The sequence below is a fragment of the Triticum aestivum genome, chromosome 5A, assembly GCF_018294505.1.
Source record: "Triticum aestivum cultivar Chinese Spring chromosome 5A, IWGSC CS RefSeq v2.1, whole genome shotgun sequence".
NCBI classification, from domain to species: Eukaryota; Viridiplantae; Streptophyta; class Magnoliopsida; order Poales; family Poaceae; genus Triticum; species Triticum aestivum.
Window position 1 is genome coordinate 43,948,757 of NC_057806.1, and position 15,963 is coordinate 43,964,719.

Consider the following 15,963-nt stretch of genomic DNA (forward strand, 5'->3'; position numbering starts at 1 on the left):
CGTGCCATCACTTCCACCATTGGTTGTGTTGAACTTCTAGCAGGGTAGTCCTGAGCTCGGAGCACAAAGCATCGAAAGATGAACAAGAGTCATATGGAGATATGATCGACAAGTTTGCCTACCGATTGAAGTTCACATCATCAGTGATGTCCACGTCAATTGCTATGTTCACATCATCAGTGATGTCCACACCCTGGGAAATTATGTCTTCAAAATGGGCCTTGACAGGACTCAATTGACTGAGAAAACGACTAATAACAAGTCAAATTTGCACCAACTATTGGATGAGCATCGAAGGGCCTTCTTCTTCTTCCTCATGTTTCTCTTCTTCCTTTGTCCACCGTCGAAGCCAGCCCAAGCCGAACTGAACGCCTCCGTCGCCCACGGTGCTCCCGCTGCAGCCTTACCGCCCCAGCCTTCCCTCACTGCCACCCACCGCTGTGCTAACCCCACCCCTGTGCATCTCTCTAAACCCGTGCACCACCAGATTTCCCCAGCAAACCTGCACACACACACACCCCACCTCCCTTGGCGCAAACCCTGAAACGTCTGCTGACACGCCAGCGTCTACCACTCATTCCTGGATGAGGCCTTGTCGCCTGTTTTCTTCTCTCACACATTGACCGACACAAATTTAAAAATAAGGCAACTTACATCTAGCTAAACTGCTTCAAGTTTTGCTCTTTAAAAAAAATTGCACAGGATCCTAACTCAGTGGCACCTCGTTGCCGGCCCTTGCCTCCACAGGGTAGCAACAGCCGCAGCCAATACAATATGCTGCACTACCCATTCTGCATGCTAAGTGTCATCGTCCTGACATCAAACGGTGTACACCCTGTATAGCTGGGTGCCAAACTGCCGACGCACCGCTGAGCCGTGGGTTCGTCGGGTACGTGAATGGATCGTCCTGACGGTGAATCATGACTACGTTCCACGGGCCGAATTCTAGTCTCAAAGCTGCTTACCAAAGTACTCTCCGAATACATCCAGAGCACACAGAATCACAATGCTCCGACCAGGGCGCATTGTTTGGAGTACATAACCACAACCGTGTGTAATGGTTCACCACCAGATTTTGTACAGGAAAAACAACGCAGGGTATTCAACACCCCTTTGTTCGCAGCGCAACCTTTCAGCCAAAAAAGGGCACGGTAATGGGAGGTTTGGTTGGATCATCGCCTCGGAACTGGCACTTGACTCACCTATTTCCTAACATATACAAAAAAAATTGCAGCTCTCATTCGCTGCGCACCGAGTTGTACTTGTCGGCAAGTGAAGGGGTGGCTGTTATCTTGTTCATCAGATTCTTGAACTTCATGCTGTAGTCGCTGCCACTGCAGATCAAAGCCGAGACCAAACAAACTGGTTAGGTCATGCCTACTAAAGCAATGTTATTTTGACGAGCATAAAAGGAGGCTACGGCCACCAGTGGATTGGCTATACTGCAGTCTGCTTTAGTAACTATGAACAAGTAACAAAAAGGATGGCAGAGAGTTCAAAGCCTGATCTAAACCAGAATCAGCCGTCAGCTAGTAGGGCAGAATCAAGCCTTACCTGATGCGGCTTAGAGCAGCAATTGCTCGAAGAGCACTGCGGATCATGTCTTCGTTGCGATCAATCTCCTGCTTCACTGCATCACCCTTGGGTCTGTGGACGATTGTTTTCTCAAGAGGTTCAACTAATGAGTCCAAAACTGAAACAGTATCATAATAGTAAATGTTAGAAAAGGCAGTCACAACATATGAAACATCACTTTGAAGATCCTTTATTTATAGCAAACCTGCAAGAACAGCAGAAGGACACTTGTCTGCTAGCTTTGAGAGAATTAGATGGCAGGGCATTTTTACGTCATAATGATCTGCAATAAGCAGGACAGTACGAACAACTGGTTAGCATGTTCTACACAAAATACACATTCAACAAGATTATGATAATATAGGTGATATACCATCTTAGGATTCAGAAAGGAACAAAAAGAGAAACACGTAATAACAGATAATGTGGACAATTTATCCTGAAGAAAAACTGAAAGCCATGCTATAGATATAAAGTATCTTGTCAAAACAATAAAGGTACGTTCAGTATCACCGGTTCTATGCAGTCCAGGCCTATATCGCTACACAGATATTGAGACGAAGACTATGTTTGGCTGATGCCCCATACAGCCCTGTCAAACATGGGCAAAAATTGGCTTGCCATTTTCTGGCCAAGGAAACCTGGCCAATTATTTGGCAAGAATCTTTGAGAGGAATGGGTGAGGGCACTAAGGGCTGTTTGGATTGCTTCCCTCGGCTACCCGTCCAAAATATTGGTCATTGACCACGCTTGTGAGGCCATTTGGATGAGCGCCAATGTTTTGGTGCGCCCAGCCCACCTTAATTCTTCTAGTCTACATCTAAGCCAAATTGTTGTCGAGGCTCCGCGGCGAAATCGCCTGCCAATTATTTGGCGTGCCCTCAATTGGCAAGGATGGCTCTGGCAAAAACCAAACAGCCCCTCATAGCCAAAAAAATTGGCACCAAACCAAGCGAGAGGAAAAATATTAAGGTCTACCAATTTCTTGGCAGGCCTAATCCAGGCACCAACCAAACACACTAAAAATACCATGATGAAATATATAATGTCTTAAACTGTACTTACCACCTAAGCCAGATAAGAGGAAAGGAACGATGAAGGACGATGGATTCAATTGATCAAGACAACTATCCAGCAATGTGTCCACACATTCAAAGGCAGCTTTCCTAAGTTCAAGCCCATCATCAACGACGTGCTTGAAAGGCCCTAGATCAACTGTCCTGATCAATTCTTGCTGCAAAGAAGGAAACCGTTACTTCCTAGCTGTAAATTATATGTAACGTCCCCAGAGGCCAGACCATAAGTACTGATAAGAAATCAGCAAAAAAATAGGAAATGATACCTTCACAACAGTCTGGTCATACAAAAGAGGCAGTAATTCAGGAAGAAGACCTTTGATCAAATTTGGCTTGTTGTGGGCAGCAGTACTCAACGCCAGGACGGCTGCACGTCTCACATGCTGCAAAGTGCAAGCAACAAATGCAATTGTCATCTCCACATAATTATTTGCAAACATTAGTTTTAAGGATGTAAATACTATTTCAAGTAAAATTACCCTGTCACTGTCTTTAATTAGCATAAGGAAAGTAGAAATCTCAGAGTACATGATTGCATCTATCTTTCCAGGCCGTTCAACGATTGAATATTTTATAGCAATGGCAACTGTAGCCCTTGTGTTTGCTGCTGGGCTACATGTACGTTCCTACAAAATTATATGAAATGTCACATTAGATCTCATATCATAAAGTAAATGAAACATTGGGATGTAACTTTGCTGATGTCCACACTCCGCACCTTCAGAGCAGGGATTAATTTGTTAGGTTCAATCAGTGCAATTTTCCCTAAACACTCAGCAACCACATTCCGAACTCCTTCCTCCTCACTTTCGCAGTGATTAAAGAGCAACGCCAATATCTTCACAATGTTTGAGTCCTGCAGCTCACTCTGGCCAGTATGATCAACAGACTGCCGTGCAATTACCTGATAGATATTGCATAAGAGCACAAATTAAACAGCAGGCTTATGGGAGGTACTTTTTACAAAAATAATTCCATTATAAACCTACCTCTTTCAGTGAATGAAGCAAAAGATACTGCTTCTTCTGTTGATTGTCAATCTGATCCAAGATAAATGGCAAATACTTGGATAGATTGCCAACAGCAATGTTTCCAAGAGCATACGATGCTGCAGACTTTATCTCCTCAAAAGGTGACTGGAATGACTCAATGACAATGTTCTCAATTTGAACATGATTGCTGAGGTCCTTCCTTCTTCCAATTTCTCCCAAACATAACAAGGCCATGTGTTGTTTAGCCTGGAAAACACATTAGAATTAGAAGCAATTAAAAATGACCAAGAGAAGGGTAATAATATATCTTCGAGTCAAACATAAGTATGCAGTCAACCAATAGCAAATAATATTGATTTGCAGATGCCTACATGACAAAGCACTAACCCTACCATCAAGACATTACAATTTGCCTAATTACAGCTCAAAGTTTTAAGATGATTAGACTAGGGCACAAAGAGTAGCACACACGTAAACTATTAGAACAGTGGACCACATATGAAACAAACAGAGAACTTGTAGTATCCCAATTTCACAATGCTACAAGATAGACGATGTCCATGAATGCTGTGTTTTAGCTAACGTAAATGAATAAAGGCATGTTATGTCAAAGATCACAAGTATGACATGATATAAATGCGCAAATATGGTGAACAGAAGGCATGCATGGTCAGGAAAAGCCTTACAGAATTAGTTGAACTGTCATCATTTAGAATGCCTTTAAGCATTTCAACAGTTGATGCACATTTCTGATCACCAGCTGCTAAGCATAGCACAGCAACACACTGTGCAATAGAGGATAGTGCCTGCTTGGAAAGACTGCCTGACTGCGATGGCTTGGCAGTTGAAATAAGGGAGTCCAACAAAGTTTCAAAGCTTGTATTTGCAGACTGGACCAGTGAAGCAAAAAACTTCTGTAGTGCCTGCAATAGAAACGATGTCATCTGTCGGTAGGAAAATAAGAAGAAATCTGGTATTTATATTTAGATATGAAAATATATACCTGTAGTGCTTGTCCTTGCAACAGAGCACTCCTGATCAAAACAAGGGCCTGGGGCAAAACCTTATGTCTCACAGCTAAACCAACATTTTTAATGGATCTTCTGTCAACCATTATTGTGCAACACAGTTCCAATGCAAGAGCAGCCATATGCAAATCAATGTCACTGCCACAATAAATAATCCAACATCAGTCTTCCTGGTAGGCGGAAAATGGAGATTTGTTGAAGAAAGCTAAGCGAGGATAAAACCTTATGAGAGTAGAAAGTTCAGCTATTATCGTTTCATAAGAGGACGAGCCAATTTGACCACCATATGTGACAACCAAAGAATTTAGGGTCCCCAATGTTGCCTGCCTGAGGGCTCTGTTGGCCTGTTGAAAGGGGGCAGCAAAAGAAATTAGTCTTCAATCCTGATGCTCTGTTAAACATACATGTTTTTTCAAGTTTCAAAATCAAAACAAACAATGTGTATAATGCATATTTACCTTTCGAAGGAAAGCTGTGAGCTCAGAAACAACATGGTCCAGGACACATGACAGATCAATCCGAAGAGGTGAATTTGCAATCACCGCAAATGCCTGTAAAGGAATGAAAATTTTGAAAATGCAACAGAACCAAGAAAAGGAGTGAATCTGCGTACAATCAACTAGTACAGGAAAACAGAGAATAAACAAAACTGTCTGAAAACACCACCAGTGGGCATTAAGCAAATGATGACAGAGTGTACAACTACAACTGTAGACAAGACCCACACAAATAGATTGGTATACTATGGATAATGTACTAAAGCTATCTTTAAATCAATGAACCCACCACAAAAGCATCTCTATCCCAAGCAACTCAGCAAGATGCACTGATCAAAACATTTACATTTGTTTTTCTACCATTGACTAGAACACTGAAAGTTCAACTCAACATTTACCATCATGTCGCTATTAGTTTTGGTTCTGAAGGTGTGGTTGACTGCTTACCTTGACAGCTGTAAGTCGTGTTATTTCATTGCCCATCCTATCAACAAGTATGGGAAGGCATGACGGTAATTCACTCTGAAGACCATCACCAAAAGTAGCGATCACAAGGCTCATGCAAGATATGGCACACTCTTTAACTTCCTGGCAAAACAGAATCACATGAGAGAGAGAGAGAGAGAGAGAGGTAAGTAGAGAGTGATCTAAACCTGATCTTGATCTTGATTCACCAAGCGGCCCAATATAGCTTTATAGATTGGACTAATATATGGCCTGAAATCTATGGAACGTGCCTGTGTAACAGCAGAATGAGAATTTAAAATACCACCATACTGGGTGCTTATAACATCAGCACATGGAGTATAAGGCTGACCTCAAAGTTTGGACGGAGGACTCGGACGAGCTCCCCACACACCCGTAAAGCCTCAGCTGTGACTTTGTAATATCTATCTCCCATAGCAGATAATATTGGACCAGAAAGTGCCTGGAAATTTTATTTTGCATTCAGTAATGAGTAACAACACAAGAGTGGTTAAAATCAAAGATAGTAGCTATAATACCTGGATGTATGTATGAAACACAGAGGGCGAATGTGAGGCCATAACAATCCTAGTAAACGCAAGGGCTTCAATCTTCAGGTTGGAGGTAGAAGATTTGTCCTATACAACAAAATAGACAATGAGTTAAAACAAACATAAATCCTACACAAGAAGCTACACAGAAAATAAAACCCACTAACATTCAAAGCCTTCTCAATCCCAGGAACAAGTGACCCAAAATGATCAGCAAGGCAATCTGGTAATACAACAACAAGCTCCTTCAATACTGAGAATGCTCCAACCTGGAAATGCCAACAAAAAAAAATATTAAATCATGATGGTGAGCCATAGAGACGCTTTGCAAGACAGTTAAAGAACAAACCTTTGTCTTGATTGATTTTTCACGCAACTGCCTATTGATAGACTTGACAACTTTGGGTACTTCTTGCTTCAGCAACCATCTAGGGCTGCAAAGTAAAACGAATGACAATACAGGCTCAGTGCACAGAACTTGCAATCACAATAAACAAACACTTTCCCACAAAGCATAACAAGTCAACCAGATAATGATTTTTGTATCCAAATAAGAGCCATGCCATGTTTTAACCAACATAGGCTCAGTTAGGCTATTAATCCAACGAGAGAAACAGCTGCACATCTAGTACTTACCATAAATTCTATAAGAATCTGGTAAAAATGGGTAAAAAGGTAATAAAACAAATACTTTTTTTACCTAGACTCATCAATGTCGCCTTGTCCTTTTGTCACATTGCCAGTTTGGCGTAACAACTCAATAAATGTGTTGAAGATGTCCATCTAGGATCGAAGACAAGCTTCGTAAGATTGACATACAATGACAATTCAAATCTAATTTAGCAATGCAATGCCATGCGGTTACCTTTACATTCTCCTCTCTTTCCCTAAAGCGGTCAATTAACTTTGGACAAGCCTGCAACAACCAAATAAATTACACCAAGTTCCATAGAGCCAGGCACTTCATTGAGTAGTTAATTTTCAAAACAGGTAATAAATGGTTGGAATCGGCTCAAAAACAACACTGGCAATTATGGACAAAATGGAATCATGCTGTCAAGAAGAACGAGATTGTTAAAGCACAGTATGGTGGTTTTACTTGCTGCCATCAACATACCTCCTGATACATCTTAGACAACATTTGAGGACGAGATACTATAATTGCAGACAGGCACTTCGCTGATGCCCGGCGAACCTTCCAGCTTGCATCCTCGTCATCTGTGTATTCATTCGCACTCTCACTGGGAGAAAATGTTAAAAGATGGTTCAATTAGCTTAATAGGAAACACAATTTCAGTATTATAAGAATATAAGTAACATACTCATCATCTTCCTCATCCTGTACTTCATCATCAGTATCCTCCTCCATGCTATCGGTGTAATTAGGATCATAGCTTACATATTCCAAAGCAAGATTCAAAATACCATCACAATATGGGGAAATATCTCTTGGACATCTGAGCATAAAGCTCTCAAGGGCCTACAAGATGGGAGGTAATTTATAGCCACAGAGAAAGCAATGGTAAGAGTAATCAAAAGTATGAACTTTAACATAATTTTCACCTGCAAGCTGTATTCACGGAGCTCTTCATCATTTTCTGATGCACTTGTACAATAACTAATGAGCAAAGGAACAGCTTCGGCAAGGTGTGGTCCAAACCGGTATCCAACTGACCGACTGTAGGTCAAAATAAATTAAACTATGAGTTTGCAGTGATCAAATGAATTTAGCCTACCAAATCTCTTGTACTTCCCTCCATCCAAAAATAATTTATCCCTGGGTATTATATCATCCAGCCAGATTTTTTTTCTAGATATGTTATCAATGTTTGAACTAGCCAGTTTTGAATTTAGATAGTTCCTACAAGCTGTTATGAACAAATTTTTGCAGCAGTTGGAAGGTCAAAGCATATACCTGAGAGCACCAATCATCTGGATATTTGTTCGGGTTATTTCAGATTTTGCCCTTTTATTTTTCAGCAATTGGACAACCTCCGACGTTGCCTTGGCTAATAGATCATCCGACAAACATGGAGCAAGCGATGCTGCAACATAAAACGACACATTAGTCACTGTAAATTAACTAAGATTGTTCAATCATTTGCAAGCATTAACAATCAAAATAATTGCAATATTCATTCAGGCGTACCTATGCACGTAACTGACTTTTTTCTGACACTTGCTTGAGTGGAGCTCAGCTGGGTTAAAAGTGCAGTGAGCATAAACGCATGATCTTTTGTGATCACGTTGCCGAATCTATGAAGCACGTCACCTAATATGTCAAGACATTCACATTTAATTTCAGCACTCTTTCCCTGTCAACAAAAGAAGAAATGTATCAAGACAATTGCATTTAATTTTAAAAACAAACTGATGAGCCATGAAACAAGTAAAAACAAGTCCCAAACAAGTTGGGGTAGGCTTTATGTTACAAACCCTTGAGACCTAGAAATGTATTTACAAGTTTCATTTTCATAACCATATGGCAGTCTGTCGTACAATTATACTTCCAGATAAAGGAACAAGAGGCAACATATAAAGGTAAGAAGAAATGAATGTAAACCAAATGCTACCAAACAGCCCTAATTAAAGGATATATTAAACATTCACAAATAAATTCTGCAAACTGTGTACGTAATTTATTGCTAATTTTCCAGCTAATACTTAACTTAATATTGCATTACCTTTTCTGTGGAACATCTAAATAATAAAACTTAAGGGGCCTACAGATAACCCAAGGGAAATTCTGGCAAACACGAAACAGACTAAAAAACTTACACTGGTGACACCACTGATTAGCTGCGGGGAAAGAGAAACTAAAATCTTTTCAGAAAGTGATGCCGTAGTAACTTCCACAATGATTGTCTTCAGAGCTATACTGGCAATATCACGATGCTGCTCCTTTCCATTGAGTAATTTATCACAAAGCTTGTCAGTCATCTCCACTACTCTATCCTCGCTTACCTTCTTAACAAGTGGAGCCAAGCTAACCAACAAAAGAATAAGAGTAAATGTAGTGAACGGATGTAGGGGAAACAATCGGTAATCAAATTTCTCTGAAAAAAGTAACCCCGCAGATCCAATAATTGATGCATAAGAAAACAGAACAAACTTTAAAAATGAATAAGCAATCTTGAAGACAAAAGGAGGTATGATGCCATCTTAAAAGATAAAATAGCAGGCTAAACACATCTGACAGGTACAACAACATAGCGAGTAGCATAATCAGAATATTCCCAAATTCTAGCAGGACAGAGGGGATAATCAACAATAACAAGATCTTAACATGCAAAATCCTTACTTCCCCAATCCCACACCATGCAAGCATGGTAAGACATCAAGAACACAAACAATGGATTAAATAAGAAAGTATTTTAAAGGAAAGGTACCATTTCACAGCTAAACCAGAAACATCTCCTGAAGCATCTTCCAGTTGTTGAAGAACAATATTAGTCAACTTTGATTCAAGGTCTTGGTCTGCTTTGAAACTCTCTTTGTTCAACTCACTAAGCAGATCTGAGGTGGCCATATATCTGTAGTCTTTATCTTTCCCTGTCATCTGAAAGCACATACAAGGAACAAAAATGTTACCGAGCAAAAACTGAGGATTCCTTATCAACAAATGTAAATTGGTGCAATAGATACCTTCTCCAAGATGCCGGTTATGTTCATATTCGCCATTGCACCAAACCTGTGTTCAAGTCCTCTTCACGAAGATATTTGGTAGTCTAAGAAGCAAATTAAGCAATGAGAAATGTTCAACAGCCTAATAGCATATGTGTTGCTAAGTGCATAGATTTAAAAACTGTGCCAAACCAAACAGAATCGGTGGTGGATGCATTCTGGTGGGAGTAGGACAAGTACGCTAGATGGAGAAAAAACAAGCAGAAAAATATTTAAACAATCTAATGTGGAGATCGAACACCTGACGGCTTGCTTCACACCTATGTGCCTACCACATGCGCTACGTGTATGTTGTGTTATTAATGAAAATATATTAATTACTTATTCGCACTACTGTGGATAGAAGTCAAAATGTCTGCAAAATAGGCAAAGAGGGGATTCAAAACAAATGACATTTGTAGTTGCGTGCAGCCAAACTACAAATGTCATTCATAAGTACGATTTGATGTTCAGCTGGTGTAATGCATACAAGTAACAGATAAAAGTGGTAGGAGACCCTAAACCATGGCAAAATTGATTTCATTTTCCTATTGAGAAGAATGTTTTTAACTCCAGAGCCATGCTTGACAGAAAAGAAAGCATTCTACATCATGTTACTGTTTTCACCCGAAACAACTAACTAAACTAATTTGTAAACAAGATTAAAAAAAGGCATAAATCTATACTTCGAGCAATTTAATACTTTGAACAGGACAAATAAGAACGGCATTAACACTTGTTCATTTATATATACTTCTAACACCAGCAACAAGCCAAAATTAGCAAAATATGAACTCCCATGTGCAATTACAGACATCGCATACACCATATGCACATACTCCGTGCTAAACATGAGCACACAACACTGGCGTGATTAATATAGTACTCACACCTAAAGTTAGTACAAAGTCGAGTCACTTATTTTGGGACGGAGGAAGTAACAGATGAAACTTCAAACCAAAATCGCTCACACCAAGTGGTTTCCCCAACTCGATACATGACAAACAACCATAATAAAAGTTAAAGCCATTAGAGAGCAATGACGTGTCGCACAGGCCACGGTTCAGCATTAACCATGCCGATCCGTACCATCGGCCCCAACACCCAGACCACTTCAGCGTCGAACAGAGCAAAACACCAAGCCTAAGCTTAACCCAGTAATCCTGCGCCAAGCGCACCAGGAGACAGAACAGCAGCGGTTCAATTATGCACCTATTATATATAATTACATTCATATATAGGAACCAAGCCCGTTAAACACCATCATTTAAGATAAACATCACGTGAGTCTCTATAACAAACTAATAAAGAAAGGTATGGCCTCAGATTTAGTATCACATGATATATATAAACATCATTTGTGTCAGATTTAGCATGGTGTCAAATGTAGACATCATTTGCATCAATTTTAGCATGGCATCAATTAAATAGTCCAAGGTGTCACCAGATCACCCTTCCCCAGACCCTGCGCAAGCGGGAGCTACATGCACTGGGGCTGCCCTTTTTAAGGTGTCACCAGATCAACCCTATTAGCAGTTTCCAGATCATAATAACTTCAGAGTAAGAAAACCAAACCAAAAACAGTGCCCACGCAGGGGATTAGGATGTTGGGGAACGGGAGCTTGACCTCCACAGCCGGCAATGCTGTGCAGCTAACAGGGGAGGGGGTGGATAGGAGGAGGAGGAGGGGGAGGGCGACGGGAGAAGGATGGGGGGCAGGGCGGCAGAGCAGTCCCTGCTCTCCCGTGCGCAAGGGGAGGAGGCGCTGAACCTTCGCAGCGACGCTGAAGCGCGCCCGCGACGAGTCGGCGAGATCCACAGGGCGTCGAGCGTCGCACGAGAGAGAGCGAGGGGTGAGGGGAGCGGCGGAAGATGGGAGCGCGAAGCCGACAGGGAGGAGAACCCTACCTCTTCAGCGCAGGCACGGGAGCGCGGGCGGAGGACCCGGCCGATCTGCCGCCCGAGAGCTCCGATCGGAGCAAACCCTCGCCGGAAAAGGCTGGCGCTCGCCGGAGAGGTGGGGATTGGAAGCTGTAGCAGCAGCAGCAGGAGAAACCCTCGCTAAAGCCTGAAAGCCTTTTCCCTTTTATCCCGAGACGTGACTTCCCCCTACCAATTGCGGATGTGTAACGTAAAAAAAACAAAAGAAAGTGGGCCGAGCCTGGAAGTTTAGCTGCTTTCACCTTCACGGCCCAACAAGCACAACTGGAGAACAGCGGTGATATGTATCGCCTGACCGAGAGAGTGCTGGCTATCTCAGAGACGGGGGCCCTCGGATCTTCAAGATCTTTTTCGTCAACGTCTAACGATCATCATAATTTTGCAAGAATAAATTTTCTCTTGTTCTTTTGGCAGTGCCATTAGGTTAGAAAATTTTCTGTCCTCGTAGATCCAATTATTCGGATCTGATGAGTTTTATGTTGCCGTGTCAAGTTTTTTTGTTGGTCTGATTCTTTGTGGAGGTGAACCTTTGCATCGACACCATGGTGAATATATAGTGATTCGACGATCTGCACTTCTAGGGGATCATCCCGGCCCAAATACGTTCATCGATCAAGGCTTCCCATTATTTTTGGATGGGCGACTCAAGGCGCTTTCACAAATCATTATCGGAAATGTTCGTGTGGGTGAAAGAGTGATGAAATCGTTGCTCCAATCCAATTACAGCCTCTTTACCGAAGACTTTGGAGTATTTCTTCGAGCAGAGATTGATATCACGAAGAAGGTGTTTTCAAGAGATTTCATTGTAATTGTTAGTCATAGGAGTTATTTTCTAATTTTTTTATCTTAGGTCCAAATCAATGTACAGGTGTTTCTCAAAAAAATGTACCGGTTCGCTCACCCCTCAAAAAAACAATGCACCAGTTCGCTCACATGTAGTACAAGGCTACGTCAATTAATTCGGATCAAAAATAGTACTTTTTCTCACTTCAAAATAAGGGTTTTCTAGTTTCTATAAATTTTTCCTTTTTTATATACTCCATATTCCAGAAATTTGTATATATATGTAAAGGTTTAAAAACATTTGTTAAATTTAAAATATTCACTAATTTGAAAATGTTTTAAGAATTTTTTAAAAATAAGAATTTGATAAATATTTCCGAATTCAAACACATTGATAAATTTTAAACAATTCACAAACGTGAGAAATGTCATGCATCCGGGAAATGTTTGTGAACTTAAAAAAAGTTGATGAACTTAAAATTTACCCAAATTTTAAAAATGTTCACGAGTTGAAAAAATGCTCATGCATGTGAAAAATGTTCATGGATTATAAAAAAATGTTCATAAATTTGTAAAAAAATGTGTTAGGAATTTGAGAAAAATTGTAAAAAAATTTAAAAAATATTCACAAACTTGAAAAGACGTCCATAGATTTGAAAAATACTACATGATAACTGGCGCATTGCTACAATAATATTGTTAAAAAGAAATGCATAAATAGGTGTTACATAAACAACTAAAACTAATAAAAGTGAAATGTAAGAGTATTTCTTGATATATGCTTTAAAAACATTAACAAAGTTCGTATAACAAAAGCATGTATAAAAGAGAGAGAGAAAATAGATTGCAACTAAAAGAATGTCATTTAAAAAAAATGGAAGATCAACTATATACGTATCCCCCAAACACCCAACACATATATCGTGTCCATGAGAGCACAAAACTTAACTAATAACTTTCATGCATGAACATGTGGTATGACATAGCAGTGCCACATGCACATACTAATGCAAGAAAATGTAACGTATAACTTACATGCCTGGCTTATTGATATGGCATAACTGTATGTATGAAAAATAGATAGTGTTTGTAACTATTTAGCAATAGAGAAAGAGAGTATCACTTCTAGAAAAGTGAAGGATCAACTTCATATGTATGCTCCTAGCGACCAATGCATATACCATGCATATGAGAGCATAAAACCTAATGCAAAAAAATAACTAGTGACATACATGCATAAACTAATGATGTGGTAGTGTTGCATGGATATGCTAATGCAAAAAAAAAAATAACTTGCATGCATGACATGATGTGTGACATGGTTGCATGCTAGAAAAATATGTAGTGGTTTGTGTCACAATTAAATACTCCCTCCGTAAAGCAAATATAAGAGCATTTAGATCACTAAAGTAGTGATCCAAACACTCTTATATTTCTTTGCAGAGGAACTACATTGTAATTAAAACTCACTTATAATCCACTAATGCATGTTGCATGGTAGAGAATTCTCATGCATAGGTTGGACAGATGGTAGTAGATCTCGATAGTAAATCTAACAGCCATAGCAATTTTGATGATGTGGAAGCATGCATGTTAAGATAATTAGAAATAGTAGGGATCATTCTGTTAGGTATATATGATTCATGATTTTACAAAATGTTCGCAAGTTTAAAAAATATCCGCGAATTTATAAAATGTTCATGGATTGAAAAAATGGGTGTGAATTTAAACAATGTACACAAAGTTTAAAATATTGCAATTTTTTAGAAATGAGCACGGATTAAAAACGAAAAGATAAGACAAAAAAAGCAAATAGAAAATAAAAACCTGCAAGAAAACAAGAAAATAGCGAAAACACAAGAAAATGTGAAGAACAATAGAAAACTAGTGGGAAAACAACAAAAATAAAAACCGGATGGAACCTTCTTCAAACCGTTCGACAGGGAACGCCTCTGAGCACTTAGGTGCCTAAATGGGCCATCCACCTTTGTATGCTAGCAAGTGATCGCAAGGAATACGTATCACCACAAAACATATATATCGTGTGCGGAATGTGCTACAAAATCCATTGGCATCTTCAACGCCGACCTTTAAAATGGAGATTGTATTTTTCTACGAATGCGGGAGCCTACCATTCAACATGCCCTTTAGTGTTTGTCTTTGTTTCCTTTGTCAATAACACTCAAAATAAGTATACTCCCTCCATTCCCAAATATAAGTCTTTTTAGAGATTCCAACAAGTGACTACATACGGAGCAAAATGAGTGAATCTACACTCTAAAATATATTTACATGCATCCATATGTTATAGTTTATTTGAAATGTCTAAAAGGACTTATATTTAAGAACGGGGAGAGTAGAAAATAACACAACTAATCCATACATAACATGCAGATACTCCTAGTATAACAAAAGTTCAAATTTAAATATTACATCTTAGATAGCAGGATGGTCAACAAGTTTTTGGAGTTCATCGATTCCAAATTCAACCCTACTAGAGTCAAAATCGGCACATGTCGTTCCACGCATAATTCACCTTGAGCTTGATATAGCAATATATAAGCACAAATGGCATGTCATCGCTCATGTGGTGTGACACGACAGTGCGTCCAAGCTATACAACATGATGATTATCAAGTTGCAACATTGAGTGAATCAACGAATTGACCAACATGTAGAGCAACAAGAAGCAAAACTTACGATCTTCATGGTTGACGAGCCCGATGGCCACATTGCCTCCACTCGTGCAATGGCACCGCAGAACTTCATGAAGAGTTGGAGATGGTGTACCACCGATGCGTCAGCGACTTTGCAGTGCGTTCATGGACGACGTGCATGTTCTGCCAAAAGGTTGAACCCTTGCCATGCTTACACGTTCGTAGATACTATCAATCACGCATCACACAACAACTCATTCTCGACAAATCGAGTGACCCACCATCGTGCTTACTCTAGAAAACAACAAGACGTTCGATAAAAAAATCAATGTCACAAAACGAACACGTGTTGGGTGTGGTGTCCACCATGGACGACGTTGGCAGGGCGGAGGGTACCTGGCTGCAGAGGGATCCTGGGTGGACGGTGGCGTAGTCAAAGGTGGGCAGGCGCGTGAGCTGGGGTTGCGGGCGTCCGAGGATTCTTGGGCGGTCACCGGAGAGGTACAACGGCGGTGACAGGCGAGGAGGGGCGGATGAAAGTAAGGGACAGGCGTGGAGTGGAACAAAACTGGACCGGGAGAGGGGCTTGAGTGGGTCGGGGGTATCGGAGTCCTACGTGGTCCCGGCTTGGACCCCGCACCCCCCCCCCCTCCCTAGTTTGCTTTTCGGTTGCGAGAAAATGGACAACCTAACACGCCAGCGAACCAATGCAGGACTACGTTGAATGACAAAATA

At 40.5% G+C, this 15,963-nt stretch overlaps 1 protein-coding gene across 1 annotated transcript; it reads right to left on the reverse strand.

Annotated features, from left to right (window-relative positions):
- Positions 1 to 946: 946 nt before the first annotated feature.
- On the reverse strand, positions 947 to 11,942 carry LOC123102213 (cullin-associated NEDD8-dissociated protein 1). The gene is made up of 29 exons (XM_044523515.1): positions 11,756 to 11,942; positions 9,830 to 9,912; positions 9,574 to 9,743; positions 8,963 to 9,170; positions 8,334 to 8,499; positions 8,100 to 8,229; positions 7,748 to 7,862; positions 7,507 to 7,664; positions 7,302 to 7,425; positions 7,050 to 7,100; positions 6,885 to 6,967; positions 6,534 to 6,618; positions 6,352 to 6,453; positions 6,173 to 6,271; positions 5,986 to 6,096; positions 5,822 to 5,905; positions 5,616 to 5,756; positions 5,130 to 5,222; positions 4,894 to 5,015; positions 4,647 to 4,809; positions 4,330 to 4,566; positions 3,641 to 3,889; positions 3,370 to 3,555; positions 3,131 to 3,277; positions 2,918 to 3,034; positions 2,641 to 2,809; positions 1,781 to 1,858; positions 1,555 to 1,693; positions 947 to 1,334 (listed from the first exon to the last, which is right to left on the reverse strand). Exons 2-29 carry the CDS (start codon positions 9,863 to 9,865, stop codon positions 1,238 to 1,240), a joined length of 3,660 nt encoding a protein of 1,219 aa, XP_044379450.1. The 5' UTR covers positions 9,866 to 9,912; positions 11,756 to 11,942; the 3' UTR covers positions 947 to 1,237.
- Positions 11,943 to 15,963: the final 4,021 nt, after the last annotated feature.

Excerpts from the sequence above, each read along its gene's own strand:
- LOC123102213 (XM_044523515.1), bottom strand. The coding sequence starts at position 9,865 with ATGGCGAATATGAACATAACCGGCATCTTGGAGAAG. Across the intron at positions 5,016-5,129 it reads TCACAGCTTTCCTTCGAAAG|GCCAACAGAGCCCTCAGGCA; the intron begins GTAAATATGCAT and ends CCCTTTCAACAG. Across the intron at positions 1,859-2,640 it reads CCTCTTATCTGGCTTAGGTG|ATCATTATGACGTAAAAATG; the intron begins GTAAGTACAGTT and ends TGCTTATTGCAG.